Here is a 17,270-nt window from a genome sequence, read left to right on the forward strand (position 1 = left end):
TTTCATGAACTTTTCAGTTTCATCAAATCCGTTTGTGTTTTCTGTCAGAATTTCAGTCACAAAACCTCCAAAAGGCAAGTATGAAATAAGATGACAAAACCAGATGTGAATCTCTTTAACACATGTTTTTAATAAGAAATATCTACAACCTTTTACAAAAACACAACATCTATCTGTAGGCACATAAACAGACCTGAAAGTAAAGGTGCACATATTTTATTTGATGGTTAAAAATAAGGCATTTGATGGTGAAAGCAGGTAAAGCTACATTGCCAAACTTTACAGTGATCAGACTCCCGTTTGTTAAACATTTATTTTGTCAAAACATTCTAGGAAGGTTCATATCTGACCTTTCATACTGCTTGTAGTCCCTGTTTCTCTGATCCTTCATTTTCCCTCTTCTGTCCTCTTTCAAAGAAGTAGATGGACATAAAGAAAGTGACTCAAGTTAAATAAGTTTTGTTTTTTTGTTTCATTTACTGGCAAATGCAGGTTATTCCATTCAATGGCTCATTGCTGATCCATGTGGAGATATCCGGTTGAACACAGTAGCAGCTTGAGGGGTTTGCACACAACAGCGGCTGGATGAGAGCGCAGGCTGCAGGCACTCCGTGCAGGAGCACCGGGTTGAAGTGCAGTCTTTTACACGCCACTATTAGATTCACTTTTTTTTTTTTTTTTTGCCTCTGAATGCTTCTTGGTTGGCAGCGTGGAGGTAGTTGCGAGTTGCACTGGGCAATAACTCTAAGCTAGCAGAATGGAAATACAAGCGGCGATGGAGCCTTTGGAGAGCGGGGCGCACTTTCATCAAGTGTGCGCGGCGTAGTCGAAGGTGAACATCCCCAGCTGTGATCGGGAGATGGAGACCCTAACGGGCAGAGAGAGGACAAATGAAGTGGCGTGTATGATCGTGTTTACTTCCATGTGCGGTTCCATGTCCATTTAAAACGTTTTACCATTTTTCACGGAGTTGCTCTCACGTTGAACCTGTGCTCTTATCGGGTTGGAACTTCTCCCTCGTAACACATCTGCTACCTGCGAAAGATTTACACTCCATTACAACCACATCTGCATGGCTGAACTGAGCGTCAGTGATTTACTGTGAAACAGGGGGTTTATGTTTGTTGGATAAAAGGGTGCACCACTCAGATCTGACCTCTAGAGGGAAGAATACACACATTTTCCATCTATTCATAGCCCAAGCTATCTTCCTGCTGCCATTAGCAGAGCTGAGCATCACAGATTTTGGAACTGTTACATGTGTCAATAGGATTTTCTGTACGCTTACAGTGAATGAACTTTGGATAATGTCATAGAGATCCTTCACAGCTTGCTGAGTAACCTATGCTAAATTCTTGACACAACCTAAATTGTCCTAAAGCTGGAAATCAAAACCAGAGAATGACTGAAAATCAATGATGTACAAATGAGAATTCACAAAGATGAGTTTCATTGTGCATGTTTCCCTTCTCTGTCATCTCCTCGCTCACTTTCTTGTTCTTTGCCACCATCACCGGGGTATCATTGTGGTAGTTCTTGAGGCTGCTGTCGGCGCCGCTCTTCAGCAGCAGCCTCACCGTTTCTACCTGACCTCGGCCACAGGCGCCGTGCAGGGCTGTGTTCCCACTATACGACTGGCTGTTGACATCACAGCCATTCTGCAACAGAAAAACATAATGAGTCGGCATGGAAGGAGAAGCGGAGTGAGAACATATATTGTAAATAAGGGGACCCCCGACCTTTTCTACACCCCTAGAAAATGTTTAATATGTTCTCGCACCGCCTACAAAAGCAATATCTCACATAAAGATAAAGAATGCAATTTATACTAAAAGCTGTGTTTAAAGGTAATATTAAAAATAGTAAATTAATAAATTTTATGCTAAATAGCATAATCTCCTGGTGTAGATGAAGAGGAGAAAATTATAGAAGGAGAAAATATATTTATATTAATGAACAACGCATCGCTCAGCTAATGATAACATATATATATATATTATTCTACTTCTTTCTTCTGTGAGCTAGAAAATAATTAGCAAACTACATTTTGTGGCTCGTGAACTGGAAAGAGACAACTTATTAAACAGAGCCGAATCAAAAGTCCTCCCTTCCCTCCCTCTTCGCTGCTCACACACTCATTACCTCAATGAGGAAGTGGACCATGTCTGCGTTGTTGCTCTCCACCGCGTGCATGAGAGGACTCTGACCACTTTTAATATCCTAATTACGAAAAAGGAAAAAAAAAGAAAAACACCATGGGAAAAGTCAGAAGAGTCAGAGTGCAGAGAGGTTAAATATAAAAGTCACTCCGGAGTCATTTCAGCACCGGGACTGACCAGAGCATTGATGTCAGCTCCTGTGTCCAGGAGCATTCTGGACAAATGTTTGTAACCACGCAGCACAGCAAGATGGACAGGACTCAACCCTGAAAAAAAAAGACAGAGCAGAACTTCAGTTATAAAGTGAACAACTGCAGAGGCGCTATTAAAGAACCGGTCTTTATGCCACAACGGCAAGTCAGCACATAGCTCATTTTCAAGAACACAAAGGCCAATCAGTGGTTTCTGTGGTATCCAATGCAGCCGTTCTCAGTTTGATTCAAGATAGTGTGAGAATTTTTAACTGAAAGATTTGTAGGTGTGCAAGACTGATCTTACGTTACCACATGTTAGCTGTAATTATTGTGATATGTTGATGCCTTTGATGCAGTTTGAACAAGTTACCGGTACTTACTTAACTACTTCATTAAATATTCTAAAATCAATGGGGAATATGCGACAGTGCCTGCAGTCACGCGTGTTACTGTTGCAGGAAAAATCCCTTCTGCGTTGTGACATGACTGGAAATTTTAAATGCGACATTAGACAACAGAAAGAGGAGATGTCATCCTCTCTGTCTGCAGACACAAATCTGAAACAACCATCTCACAAAAAACAAGGAGATGTGTGCTAATATGCACAAACATTAGTAAGGCTAACCATCTCATTTATCTGCTTCAATTTGAATAGTCTGGGCACCACATTGGCCTGCACCTTTACATAGTTTATAAATGACTCTTCCAAAGTAAAATGTGGAAGTGAAAACTGGGGTGCAAAAATAGGGAGTCCGTGAGAAAAAAGTGATTGATAATAGCAGCATAATTTAATAATCAGCAATCCTGAGGTTTTGTTCCATTTATTATATCTAAACACTTGTTAATAATTTAACGATGACTTCAGATATGATTAGTTGTTTGTCTTTCTATGTGGTCCTGTGACGAGCAGGTGACTGATCCAGGTTGTGCCCTGCCTCTTGTCCAATGGTATCAAGACTTAGGCCCTTTGCAACCCTGCACAGAATAAGCTGCAGCAAGAAATTGATGGAATTATTCACTGGGAAAATCCTTGAGGACAAAATGTTTCCAAGCTTCATCAGAACTTATCTCTTTGTGAGTTTACATCCAAGATATTTCTTTATCAAGGTTTGCCTTATTTACAATGCACACCAGGGAGCCCCTTTTAACAGACCACAACCCACCCTCATAGTTTCTGCTCTCCAAACATGTCGAGGAAGAAGGGTAGGACAGCACGACAGACAGACAGTCACGCTGGTCGTACTCGCAGCACAGGTGGATCGCCGTTTGGCCGTGGCGGTCCAAGGCGGCGGGGTCGGCCCCCACTCTCAGCAAAGCCTCCACCATCTTCTCCTGCTGGGTTATCACTGCCAAATGCAGGGGAGTCTGAGGAGGACAAAAGGATTACAATAGAACTCAAAAGAATGCACAGTAGTCTCAGTTCCAACAGCAGCAACGCTCATAAATGCTGAACAATGCTCCGCCTCTCTACCACCCTCAGTGTCAGTGTGAGGGTTGTGATCTTTGTTTTCCTGTGTGCCTTGTCTTCCACTTTCACTGTTTTTTTCCGTCAGCTCGCCTGTTTTGGTCGCAGTCATTCATCAACTGTAGGCTGTGTTGTATATTTACTCCGTGTCATTGTCTTTGAGTTTGTTACCTTGGTTATTTTTCTGCCCGTGCAGGGCTGCACATGTTATTGTCCTGGCTGTGCTACTAGTCCTGAGTTTGAGTCTATTGTATCCGATCAGTTTATTACGATTTCCCCCGATGGCCGGAACCTTTTTTTGTTGGAGTCATTTGCGACACCAGCCCGTCGCTTTAGTTTATGATCAGTGGACAACACAGAGGCTGTGATACTTCACTCTTTACTGTAGGTCTTGGATGTCACATGGATGTGTTTGCGCTCTCTGGATTGCGCGGGGTGAGTCTCGTACAAGACTATCGTACACAATATCACATTTCATGAAGTTGGTATGGAAATAATTCACTTGAGCAACTTAGGATGTTCTTTGGTGGATGTCAGCCTGTATCATACCATTAATAATTATTCTGTGTCAATTTAAAAAATCCAATAAGTGAGTCATAAAGGGAAGTCTTTAGTCTTTACCTTGGAATTTTTAGACGAATTTGAATGACACAACAGCAATGAGGAAAAGATGGATGCTCAAAGTTTCATTGTTGCTGTGTGTGTGTGTGTGTGTGTGTGTGAACGCGCGTCCACATGGACTGGATGGTCCCAGAAAGATTTAGTCTATCAGTGGGAGAGCGCCTCTGTGGGATTCCTTCACTGTGTTAATGCCATGCGTTCCTCCCTTCAGCTCATTTCCCTGAATCCTCTGACTCACACACACTTTTGAACAAAAAGCACACACAAATTCACATTCCCCTGCAAAATGAATTGTCTATGAACTTCCCATAATCAGGATATGTTCTTGAACAAACATTGTGAAAACCAGCTGTGGGGCTATTTTGACCCCACAAAGCTCTAATGACACTTGTATGGCAGAATCCAGTTATTTCCAGGATTTCCACACGAAGGCCTTTTAAGGCCTTCAAAACAGATCTCTGTCAAAGTTGGAAGAGACTCACTGTAACTTCCTGTAAAGGAGTTCACAGTGACTAAAACAAAAATACAGCAGAGATAAGAGGACGGGTGAAGGAGGAGTGCGAAAGAAAATGGAAATGGATAAAAGGAGTCCAGGGGAAAGACTGGATAACAAGGGAAAACCCCTTCCCTCTCCCCTTGTGGTCTTTCCTTGTGTACTTGCATTCCTGCAAAATTGGCACATCAACATGAAGGAGGTAAAAGATGAGATGATTGAAGGGGAGGTTTGTCGGTATGAAGAACAACCCTGAGCTGTAAGCGAAACAAAAACAAGCTGTTATTCAGATGATCAAATTAGAAGTTAGTCAGTCCTGCCAATCAGATGATCAACACACACCCTTCAACGTCTGCGATGTTGACTGCTGCGTTGAGAGCATCAGGTAGTTTTTAAGGACCCCTGAATTCTCTTTAGGTATATGCAGAGGGAGATGTGAAAATAGTAAGCGAGAGAGAGAGAGACATCAAGAGTGAGAGAGAGAGAGAGAGAGATAGCGCAGTAAGGGAAAGTCCCAGTAAACTACCCTCAGTACAAGGTATGTTGAGAAACAGCCACATGCAAAGGGGAGGGGAGGTCACGTGACTTCCCGGAACGAGGATACTGAAGCACACAAGCGTCTCACTCATGCACAAACATGCCATGAACGCCCACACAGAAGATATAATGGGTGCTACCATCATGAAAATAAACAGGAATTGATTTAAATCTGTAAAAAACAATTGGAACCGATATTTAACACAGCGGAGCCATTACCTAAATGTTAACGCATTAATCTGCACAATATGTTGTAGCAGCAACATGCACCTTCAGTGGCTGTTTTTAACCTCAAGCGCATGGTCAGTAGTGCATGTTATAATGTGGCTGCCCCCCCCCCCCCTGACTCCACGAGTGAAAGAACCACGAACTCCACCATCGGCTGCAGAGAGCACAGAAAAAAGTCGATTACTAAAGTGTGTCTTTAGCCACACTGATAGCAGGACCAGTGTGGGAGTATCAAACAAGCCTCCACCATAATCTAGCCGGGAGTGGCAGACAAGTCCAGGACTCACGCGTTACTGATAGTCACACTCAGAACCACAGAAACTCGGGATTTGTCATCAATATTGGAAATATTGTATTTTATCACATTTTGATGTGTTTTGTTGGCTTGTTAGGAGGATCAAAGGAGAAGTAGCGCACAGATTTTCAAGAGCATTAGTGGGAAAAAGTGCAGGAAGGGCCAAAAAAAAAAAGGACCCATCATAATATGTAGTGGATCCAAATCACAGGCTGGATAAAGAAACTTTCTCTTTCACTTTTGCAAAAGGAGTTTAGACCCGAGTTGTGCTTTGACAGTATAGCAGCAGTCGTGTGGGCTCGACAGTGGATGAAGAAAGGGAGTGACATTAATCAGGATAAAAGAGTACATTTGCAGTAGAGGAGTGAATTATTATCCCGGTCCACCGCCGGAAAATGTGTTTAAGAAAATGCTAAGTTCCTTGGCCTCATTTTCTTTCTAAAGTCTGTTCTTTATGCTTGGTATTCAGATGAAACCACACAACCTGGTAGGTAAATTACTGTGGCGGGACCTGCGCCTAAAAGAAAATCTCCCTTTAATGTTCATCAAAGCATATGGCACATCACATGCCAGTGTGTGAAAAGAGGGCTTGTGCATGTGAGTCGTATTTATGCATTTTTCGTAACACAGGATGTCAGAAAACCTGCACTGTTAAGCCTCAGCAATGAGGAGAGGCATCAGCAGATGATAGCACCAGCTTTACTTCTGGTAAGTACGCCTGTGGTGTCCCGTGTGGTGCAATGCCTCAGCTTTGAGAACTACAGCTCTGCACAATTCAGGTGCTTTCACTGCTGAATGATGGCAGCAATAAATGCGCTGGCAAGAACACTGAGCAAGGGTTTTCCCAGATTGGGAAACAGAAAAAGACTTGTGGACATTTTAGTAAAGCATCAACATAGCTTATCTCTACATTGAAATGCCCACGTAAGGAGTCGATGGGGGGGAGAGTTCATTTAATCAAGTTATTGTCCATTAAATGTAATTGTAAATAGCCAATGTTATCAGTCGGACTTTTTGAAAGCAAGATAAAAACATAGTAGAATTCCTGCCACGGAGATCCTCCCCTCAGCACGGCGGCGACATCAACGTCTGCATCCGTCCAGAGTCAAATAATGTGTGCGGCGTCGGCTAAAAGGTGTCATCATACGCTGCACCATCAATCATGACAAACTCACAATAAGCAGAATTCAGACTCTAAATATGGTTCATACAACTGGAAAAAAACATGGCTGCTTAGACGTTCAACCAGGTAATATCTCTGTAACACCAGCGGAAGCAGAACGCCTTGTAATAAAGTGCTTCCACAAGACATGCTATTACAGTCATAAGCTTATGACTTCTTGACTCACGGCCATAAAGGTAATTTGCCAAGTTGCAGTAACCTTGACCTTTGACCACCAAATCCAAGTGAAGTCGCAAAGAAATATTCCATAGCTATGGAGCTCAGGGGGATTGGGCAAATGGATGAATGAAAAGATACCTGAAAAGATAATAACTTCGGCCACATTTATCACTGGCACGGAGATAACAACTACATTTTTAAAACTTAATGTAAGGTATGCCTTTTGTTTTGTTTTTTTTTACCTGTCATGCGGTTTCTGAGTGAAACAAGTGTGCCGGGTTCACGAAAGTTCATGGAATTTCCATTTTGCCGAGGTCAACAATCTTGGCTCTGTTCTCTAAATTTCACAATATGGTAAACCCAACATGCACATTGTGTTCTACAACGCTATGAAAAAAGAATCGGAGAAAACACACTTCATCTTTCCCAGCATGCTTCTGGCAAGTACAGGTGTAGAAACCAGGAAGGGTGAATTCCTGCACTCAAACATCAACTGCCGTGACTGTAAGAGCGTGTGATAGCGTGGCGTACGGCGAGGAGGAAACCAAGGCACTTCCTCTTTCATTCTTTTCCATGTTACTGTTATCAAAAGGGGAGAGGTAGCGTTAAGTGTTTTACAAGCACAGCTCGATGTCGCAGAAGTTCCCCCGTCGTGCTACGAGTCCACATTTCATTGTGTTGCTCTGACTAATACTGTCAAAACACGAACTGCAGCATTTAATTAAAAAGGTTTGCCCATCAATTAATTTGAACTTTGGTATTTGTGAAAGCAACAATAGCAGCTGTGTGGGCGTACGTGTGTGTTTTAACAGACGGAAATGCTTTTGCGCACGTTTGTTTTACCTGACGGAGGTTGTTGTAGATATCGAGGCTCCTGTGCGCCAGCAGCAAAAGGTGGATGAGGTTGTAGACGACGGCCAGCTCCCCCTGAACCACCGCTATATGGAGAGGTCTGTAATGTAGGATAAACAAATAAAGCACTTCCATGTCAAAGGTTATTTATCTGATAACTAATCTGAGCATTTACTTCACGTGTGTATAACAGGATATGCTTGCTATACATGCACAAATGGAAAATGCATTTGAAGTGCATTGGCACTCGGTGGCGTGGCATTTGATTTTGTCACTATTGTATGTGGTGAGGTTATTAAGCTGCAAGTATATACCGGTAATTGCATGTTTTTGTAATGCAGACCCCAGTGCAAACATTTTTTTTGCTGCAATTAGAAAGAGTAAAAGCCTACTCGGTCCCTCGATGTAAATGACTCCACTGACAGTTGCACAGAGGAGCGCCGCAGATGCACAATCGTGACTCACATTAATCTCATTGTGCTTATCAAAATAGAGGGAAGCACCACTATCTGTGATCTCTACGTGCAGTAAAGGAGCAAACACAGGCTGTTCTTTTTGATGGGGAAAGGCAAAAAAAGAGTGGTTTTCACATTTTTCTTTTTCATTCTACCAGAAGAAGCATCTTCCAGTAAGAGACAGACTGGTTTTCTGTGACTTCCTGTTGTCAGTCACAATGGCAGTATTCTTTATCTCAGCTTGTGCTGTGGAAATCCAGCCAATAAGCTGCATGATCTTTTTTCACGGGGGGCTTTCTGTAGGTTCATCCAGTGGATTTGTCATAATCAGACATTCATGCTGCCGGACGCTTCTTGAGAATTCAAGAGTATGCAGAAGATGAGGTTAGATAAAAGGTTCCCAAAAAAAACAACAACTTTGCGAGACGTCTTCTCAGTAGCGTGTCCCACTGATATGGCGTTACTGAGGACAGAAAGTTCCTAAAAAAAATTTTATTTTTAATGCACCAGCTGGTCTGTACTGCATAACCTATGGAAACACGCGTGCCAATTAAATGGCATCAATTAATTTGCTTTTAAACTGTACGGTGTTACTTTAAACATCTATCTCAAATGTGTATTCTTTAGCAACTTCATGAAGGCAAGTTTGAACAGAATAATGGTTGTGGTCTATTATACTAAAGGGTAAGCATGCGGCAACTTTCGCTGGGTGGTTTGACAGAGAAATGTGTATATAATTAAACAGTTTCCAGCATAACTGCGAGAAAGGAAATGCAAATTGCATGCATGCATTATTCTTCATGCTTGGTCATGCTTGTCCCTGTTCCTGTAACTCGGCTGAAGGGCCCTGAACACATTTGCAAACAAAAAAGAACAGCACCCACGTAGCGTCCCAGTGTGTGGCGCAAGGGTTTGGATTGATCATGCTAAAGCAAGGTCTTTCAGTCGGTCTCCAGATTAGCGGGACAAACCTGGGTGGATAACTTGAAAGAGAGTAGATCAGCTGTTTGTTTTTGTCACTGCAACTGTCTTTGTCTCTTCATTCTCCAAAGATGAAACTGTACAGTTTCGGGTTCCTGGAAGTGTGGCTGACCACAGTCCCAGATAAACCCCATGCACGGCAGCACCGACGCAGACAAGGAGCCCCAAGCTTGCAGCATTCACAGAGACACTGTGAACTGAACTGCACGGTATCCTTTTTGGTATGTAAGGTGGAGGGCGTAGCCAACATGAGCCATCAGCGCCGAAGCCGAACACATCCTGTGGTATGTGGACCAGCTGAGCAGCGAGGTGATGCGTCACCATGTGCTGTCAGTAAACAAAAGCAAAGCCTGAGAACGCCACAGTCCGGCTAACGAGAAATGAGCGCTGTGTCACGTTGTATCACTTCTCCTGTGCTCATTGTGACAAATGATGGAATAATTATTCACCGGGGAAACGTGCCTGAACAAACCCGGAGGGGTGAAGCAGGTTGAACGTTTCGTGGGATGGGAGCATTGTTTTTTCAGAGCACCTTTAAATTAATCGCAAGCTTGGGGGGGGGGGGACAGAAATTGCTGAATCATGATATCATTGCCGTAACTTTGGAATCAAGTGTGCTGCTATATTTTGTTCGTGACTGCGTATCAGCAGTCTGTGTATCGATCAGCTTTTTGATTGATTTCTGAATGAATGATTGATTGTTGCTCTTGCATGAACTATAAATGTTCTGAGGTCTATTTAGAGGTGATTGATCACCAGGTTTAGCTATAATCAACCTGATGAAACTTTTCACAACCCCAAACCATCTTTTTTTCAGAAGCCCTTGTTTCATCTTCCAGTCCTTTCTTTTAGGCAATCTTGTCCACTTAAAATTGTTCTTGCATGGATGTAAGACTGTGTGTGTGTGTGTCGCACTATTTGTCTTTTGCTCTGTTTTATGGCCATATATATAACATCTATAATTATACTAACTATATTATCAATGTTTAGAAAATGTTCAACCATAATGGTGAATCTTCTTCTTTCGTTTTGTCCCATCAGGGGTCACCACAGCAAATCAACCTTCTCCACTTCACCCTGTCCTTTGCATTGTCCTCCCCAATGCCAGCCACTCTCATGTCCTCCCTCACTACGTCCATGTATCTCCTCCTAGGTCGACCTCTAGCCCTGTTCCCTGCTGCCTGCTAAATATCAGGATGTAATTGTGCCGCCATGGCACTTTGCCGATGTTAAGCCTGTTCATAGCGTAACAGAAAACTGTTTTACATCTGGCTGCGTGCATGTGCAGACTCAAAATGCCATGAAGAAAACGCAACACATCTGCACATTGTTCATACCAAAGAGCCAGTGAGACAGAAATGAGGCTGAGATAAAGAAAGCGGTAAATGAGGAAGTGGGGAGCGGATGTTTGGTTTTTTTGAGCCCATTCATTTAAAGACACTGAGAAGAAAAGACAGAGACAGAGACACCTGAGAAAAACCACAACCATCTTCAAAATCTAAGCACCACTAGCTTTCCCGCAACTTAGCCGCTCAGAGGCGCTGAGAACAGAAGATTGACGTAAGAGCACATACGCACTCGCATTGCGCTCACACGCACACACATACGTGCACACACTCGTGCACACACAGACAGGGAGGCTGAGAATGTTTCTTTTTGCAGAATTTTACAGTTTCAAACGACCGCAGAGCGACAGGCAGGTACTGCATAAGCCAGCCTCAACTCCATCACGAAGGGGCCACATTTATCAAAGTTCCCTGCATTTGCAGCCTTTTTTGTATTTGGCCAGTGCTATGATGTCAGGTTTCGTTTTGGTTTTGCCTCTGCCTTGAAAATTGTAATAGCATACTTCAGATGCTTGATAGAAGGGTCTGATTGTTGGGTCAAGCTGCGACTCTGCTGACCGTCGTCCCAGATAGCTTGAGACACAAGGATGCAGATGATGTTGGTGCTTTGTGAAACCGTAAGATCAAAGGGCCTTTTAAATCTTGGATGACTGTGTGCATTTTAATTTTTTTTTTTTTTTTTGGCAATACTCTTCAGTTTTTTCAATAAAGTTTAATGTTTGCATTCATGTGCGTTTAGAAACTTATCCTGTGTCGACCCATACCTGGACTTTAATGTCTGGTTTTTAGCAATTATCTCCAACACAAATGCTACCCCAAAGTGTCCTTTTCAACTTTGTGAGTCATTCCTTATCTCCACCAAATCAGTTTCTATTACAGGAAGTGACACAACTGTCAAAAATATTTTAGTTTGATTGGAGACAGGCACCAACGGCATGTCTTCATTGTTCAGTACCAGAATCAGGTGAGTCATGGACGCTATTAAAATGACATGGGTGTCTCACAAACCACATTTGGGTTGTGCAATGCAAAAATGTCTTGTTTATGAGGTCAGATCATCGCTTGTTGAAACTAGTGTTGTTGCAGTCCATCCCAATGAATCACCTGAACTCTCTCGTTACTGATGTGACCGCTTCAGGTTCGCTTTTTAAGATGACGCTAGTGGTTTCTCCGAGGAAAACAGATAACGTGTCTAAATGTCAGACAGGGAACGTGCAAATTATAGTCTGGCATTTCTTTGAACATGTATTCTGCATGCTACAATGCTCTAAGCTTACACACACACACACAAAATGTTATTAATATGTGAAATAATATAATAATATAGGCATTTTGCATTATTTGCATGTTTATATATTGCTGAATGTTAAAATATGTTCTAAAATGCTGTCTTTGTCCTGCTTTCCATTCTTGCTGCCATTTGTTTGGGTAGTTGAATGCATATTCTTATGTACTTCTTGTGGCCATAAAAGGAATCGATGACATACGAGGAATTAATTTCCATTTCAAATAAAATGCTGAGCTTTTAGAATAGAACCAGCTAAAGGCCGCATGCCTTTAAATGTCATTCTCAGTGAAGCATTCAGCATTTAAGGACATGTATATGGCGGTTATATGCAGAGGCTTTTGACTCATGAATCACCACTTCCAAGATGTCTTGCATATCAAATTAAACTTTGTATCGCAGATTAATTATATGCAGTGGATTTCTTGTCTGCACAGTTTGGACACTGCTCCTGTCCTCTCTCTCTCTCTCTCTCTCTCTCTGTCTTTCTACCTCTGTCTGTCTCTCTCTTTCTCAACCCAACTGGTTAAGACAGATGGCCGCTCACTATGAGTCTTTGGTTCTGTTCAAGGTTTCTGCCTGTTACAGGGATGTTTTTCCTAACCCGTCGCCAAAGTGCTTGCTCTTGTGGGACAAGTTGGGTTCTATCTTACCCTGCAGGTCTTTCCCTGCTACACCTTGAGATAACTTTCTGGTATGATCTGGCGCTATAGAAATAAAATTGAATTGAATTGATTTGAATCTTGTTCCTCTGTTGGAGATACAAGTAGGATTCACGGTGGAGAGATTGTACAACGCTCTCTCAGCAAAGATTATTCGGTATGAAACTGCATGAAGTAATATTACACTTTCATTCCATCATGTACGTCAGTGCCTCAGACGTGGAATCGATGTATCGACAGGTATAATATAAGCATGATCAGCAACACGGGGGACATCCGGAGACAACGCGTGAGTGAACCATCAACATACGTGTCTCCATCTTCATCTTGACGCGTGGCCAGAGCGATAGCAACACGTAGGTTTTCAGCTGGATGGGCAAACGGGTAGTTCTGCTCCGGGGCGGGGGAGAAACAGAGGACTGGGCTGGCACCTGAGCACGAAGGAGATGGGAAGAGAAGAAGAAGCGAGAGGAAGAAGAAAAATACAAAAAGTTGGGACACAGGGGGGGAAATTAATTAAGAGACAAGTTTGGCAAAAAAGTCTCTCTTTTTGTCTTATATTCAATTAAGGGTTGAGTACAGTATAGGCTTCTACTGCAGAACTGCTGACTAGACATCCTAATTGATTCTGAAATAACTGCAAAAACCCATGGCAGGCGGATTGGTTTATCCGTAAACGTAATTATGACAAATTATTCTTGCTACACATGGAGGATGGATAATTAATTAACTCTTACCGTATTCAAACGGGTGCAAAAAGGCTACCGGGTGCCCCCCTGGACTCTGTCCTGTCTCCGCATGGCGCATGGGAGTCTCTGGCGTTGCTCCGATTCTGCTTTCCCGACACGACAGCTCCACGTCTCCGGCATTAGAGAAGCGTTCTTCCCTCGGCGTTGGCACCGGCGACTGTCTTTGGTTCTCCGGCTCAACTGGAATCGGTCGTTTCCTAAAAGGGAGCCTGAGGGATGATTTGTCCGCTGGCCTTTTGCGGGGAGCGCCGCTTCCTGAGCACGGCTGCGAGTCTCTGGCCGCGGGGCAGCACTTTTCCGCGCCATGCGTTCTGGGACACGCAGGTGGACTTGCCACCCGGGCGTCCAAGGCGCGACCTTTGGAGTCAGGAGTCCGAGGCGCGCTGCTCCAACGCGCTCGGTGAGTTGTGCGCAGATCCAGCGGCGCTGCGGCGACCGACTGGTGGTCACCGTTCATGGTCATCCTCGATGTTCGGCATAAACTGGGGACTGAGGGGACGCAGCGGGTAGAACAGCTCCAGGGGTGAACGCGTAAAGGTATCTTCTCCTCTGCGTTCAATGATAGTTTGGTGGGATCAATCCATCCAAAATCTCCGGGAGGTCAGTGCGCAATTCCCATCCAATGAAACGGGTAGCGATGAAATCACCATTTTCGTTTTGTGTCACTTGTGTATTTTAACGAGCGAATTAAAAAAAAAAAAAAGTGCTTTCAGAGCTCCAATAGACGCCTGCAGACGTTAGCGCGTCTCCCTGCGCAGTGCGCACCTATGACAGCCGCAGGTACTGCGCTGCCGCTGCGCCAGCGCTGAATGAGCGTCGATGATTTGCGCTTTCCCTTTAAAGCGAAACAAAGCGATGAAGTTCTGGGCTGACGAACTCAATGCTGAGTGAGGGAAGAAAACAGATTAACCTGATTTGGATTCACAATTTAACTTCCCTGACATTTGTCTGTTCTCGATGCAAATTCAAAAACCCAGCCCTGATTTTATTAAAATAAATAAATGCGAGGAGGAAAGACGAATCGATGCGTTTTCTTTTTGAGTGTTTTGTGTAAACGGTTCATCTGAGTAGATTCAGTTCAAATTTTGAGTGTGATTTTTCTTTACTTGCACCTTTTCTTTGCTTTTAGTCGTGCAGCCCTGTTAGAACTCGAGCTTCAAGATCACATCAGGACTCGGTTTGTCTACATTTTCTATTTTAGACCCCCGAAGAGCAATAATAAGTCTAACGCGCCACAGAAGCCGGAGGAGAATAATATTAGACACGTTTTAAGGACCCAGATGAGTTTTCATGATGACGCCATAATGAACGTTGTCCCTCTTCTTTCCTTTGAGTGATTAGATCCGGGTGCATTAATGGAAGATAGCTTTCTGTAGAATTATATGTCCATTTAGAAGTGACTTCCTTTCGTAACTGTTCTGTGTCTTTTAATGATGTAAGTGAAGGGATTTCTATTTTTATTTTTATCTTATTTTAATCATGTTTTAGTGCTTGATGTTAGCGTGACTGCCAGCAGGTGATTTTACTCCAGTTGTGGCACATTACAGTTCATTTTACTACTACTTTGGGTTTGTCCCGTGAGACATCGCCCTGTCCTTTGCATCGTTCTCCTGAACACCAGCCACTCTCATGTCCTCCCTCACTACGTCCATGTGTCTTCTCCTGGGTCGACCTCTAGCCCTGTTCTCTAGCAGGTCCATCCTCAGCATCCTTCTACCAATAGAGTCCCTGTCTCTCATCGAAGTCTGGTCTCTCTGACTTTGTCTCCAAAACGTCTAACCTTCACTGTCCCTCTTATTGTCTCATTTCTAATCCTGTCCAACCTGGTCACTCCCAAGGAGAACCTCAGCATCTTATTTTTACAGTTCGTTCTGCTCTCCTATAAATTACTTATTTCTAGAAGTGGCTTGTTGACCTTACAAAGTTACAGATATGGAATAGAAAGGGTTTAAAAAAATCACACACACACACAGCAGACCTTCATCACCAGAACAGGTTCTGATTACCAGGGTGATTTTGGGACTTTCCTCTTTCCAATGAAGTGTGGTACCAGCAACAGAAAGTCAAGGTTCGTGTCTAAACAGACAATAAAAGTCCCCGAAAGACCCTGAAGCTGCATGGACATACTGTCCAGCTGTCATGGCAGCCGTTACGACCTCCTCTATAGTTTATTAAAAGCACGGCCATGACCTCACTGACGGCCAGTCTCTTCTGGAATCCATGTTTGACAGAGCAAATGAATGACACATTGACGGGGGTTTAATGATCTGGAGAAGAAATGCACAGAAATATAAAGATCCATTCTATTCTATTTGCTATGTTATAATTGCTACTCAATATTATAACACGTGCATTATCATCATGTATATTAAACAGTCCTCCAGATGAAAACCATGGATTTCCACAAAGCTGATATGAACTGACTGTTTGGTCAGTTTGTCAGATGTTAAACTCTGAAATGTGAACGGACCTTCTTCTGCTGCTGCTCTGCTTTGATTTGTAATCAGATAGTTTTATGAGCGCTTTTTCACTTTACAGTATTTATATGGTGGTCATAGTGCATTTTCTTTTGTAAATAACTGTTGCAAACAGCCTGTAGGTGCGTTGCCGCCCACTTGTGATAGAACCTGATTATCACAAGGTGAAGGTAAAAAATAAAGGAACTACTTTTTATGACAAAACAATCGGGTTTATGTTTGTTTCTACAAAGTAATGATCATTTGAACTCCCAGAAGAGTTCCCATCCAAGTCCTAATTAGACCCAACTCTACTTTGCTTCTGTCAACTCCATTATAAAATTAACCTGCCAAAATAAAAAGACAGAAATTTGGGGGGGGAGCAAGTGAAAGAATGCTCCAGCTACAGTCCACCATTGTCACATCTTTAAAACAATTTAATTGCAATCCATTTAAAAGTTATTGAAAAAGCTTGAAACAAATGTCAACCTCTTGGTGGTGCTAGAGGAAAAGCTTTAGGATCCAAATGCTTCTGTCTCGACATCCAAATGCCTTTAAAATATCTTAGCATGGAACCAAAATGATGGCTCTACTCTACTGACTGATTTTTTAATGGCAGAAATTACTATGTAAATTTAATATCCCTTTAATTGCATTGCAAACATGCTGCACTGACATGAGATAATGTTTTAAAATTCTAATCCAGGAAGATGTTGGAGTTGCCAAACTTTACATGTAAGCTCTAGAATCCTTGTTTTTTAAAGTTTTTTGTTGCTGTTGTTTGTTTGTTTGTTTTACCTGTTGAGGTATTTCCTACGTTTGATTCTGGTTAAATGTTCAGTTTTGAATATTTACTTATGTTTCCCTTCCTCAGCTTGTCTGCCTGAACAGCAGAGCGAAGAACACAAACCTGTTTGGTCGGCTGCAACCAGGAAATCAATCAAACGCTTCACCGAAAGGGGAGAGAGAGAGAGAGAACGAGAGAGAGACATAAAAGAATCAGCGACATCTCAGCCAATGCCGGAGAGTGTTTCTACTGAGTGGATTGATCAGCTCTGTTGACCATGACAACGTGGGACTGCTGTGCTGCTGATGTGTGCGTGTGAATGCTGGTAAGCATGCTAAATAAGGGGTGAAACTTGATGATTGG

The 17,270-nt window shown here is 42.8% G+C and overlaps 1 protein-coding gene across 1 annotated transcript; it reads right to left on the bottom strand.

Moving 5' to 3' along the window:
- Positions 1–117: 117 nt before the first annotated feature.
- On the bottom strand, positions 118–14,127 carry bcl3 (BCL3 transcription coactivator). The gene is made up of 9 exons (XM_068759261.1): positions 13,653–14,127; positions 13,226–13,346; positions 8,178–8,286; positions 3,517–3,718; positions 2,337–2,425; positions 2,143–2,220; positions 1,491–1,658; positions 957–1,035; positions 118–868 (listed from the first exon to the last, which is right to left on the bottom strand). Exons 1-9 carry the CDS (start codon positions 14,125–14,127, stop codon positions 750–752), a joined length of 1,440 nt encoding a protein of 479 aa, XP_068615362.1. The 3' UTR covers positions 118–749.
- Between the last annotated feature and the right edge of the window lie 3,143 nt (positions 14,128–17,270).

The sequence above is a fragment of the Brachionichthys hirsutus genome, chromosome 3 (assembly GCF_040956055.1).
Source record: "Brachionichthys hirsutus isolate HB-005 chromosome 3, CSIRO-AGI_Bhir_v1, whole genome shotgun sequence".
NCBI classification, from domain to species: domain Eukaryota; kingdom Metazoa; phylum Chordata; class Actinopteri; order Lophiiformes; family Brachionichthyidae; genus Brachionichthys; species Brachionichthys hirsutus.

Excerpts from the sequence above, each read along its gene's own strand:
- bcl3 (XM_068759261.1), bottom strand. The coding sequence starts at position 14,127 with ATGACCATGAACGGTGACCACCAGTCGGTCGCCGCAGCGCCGCTGGAT. Across the intron at positions 2,426-3,516 it reads GGAGAGCAGAAACTATGAGG|GGTTGAGTCCTGTCCATCTT; the intron begins GTGGGTTGTGGT and ends TTTTTTTTTCAG. Across the intron at positions 1,036-1,490 it reads TGGTGGCAAAGAACAAGAAA|GTAGCAGATGTGTTACGAGG; the intron begins GTGAGCGAGGAG and ends AATCTTTCGCAG.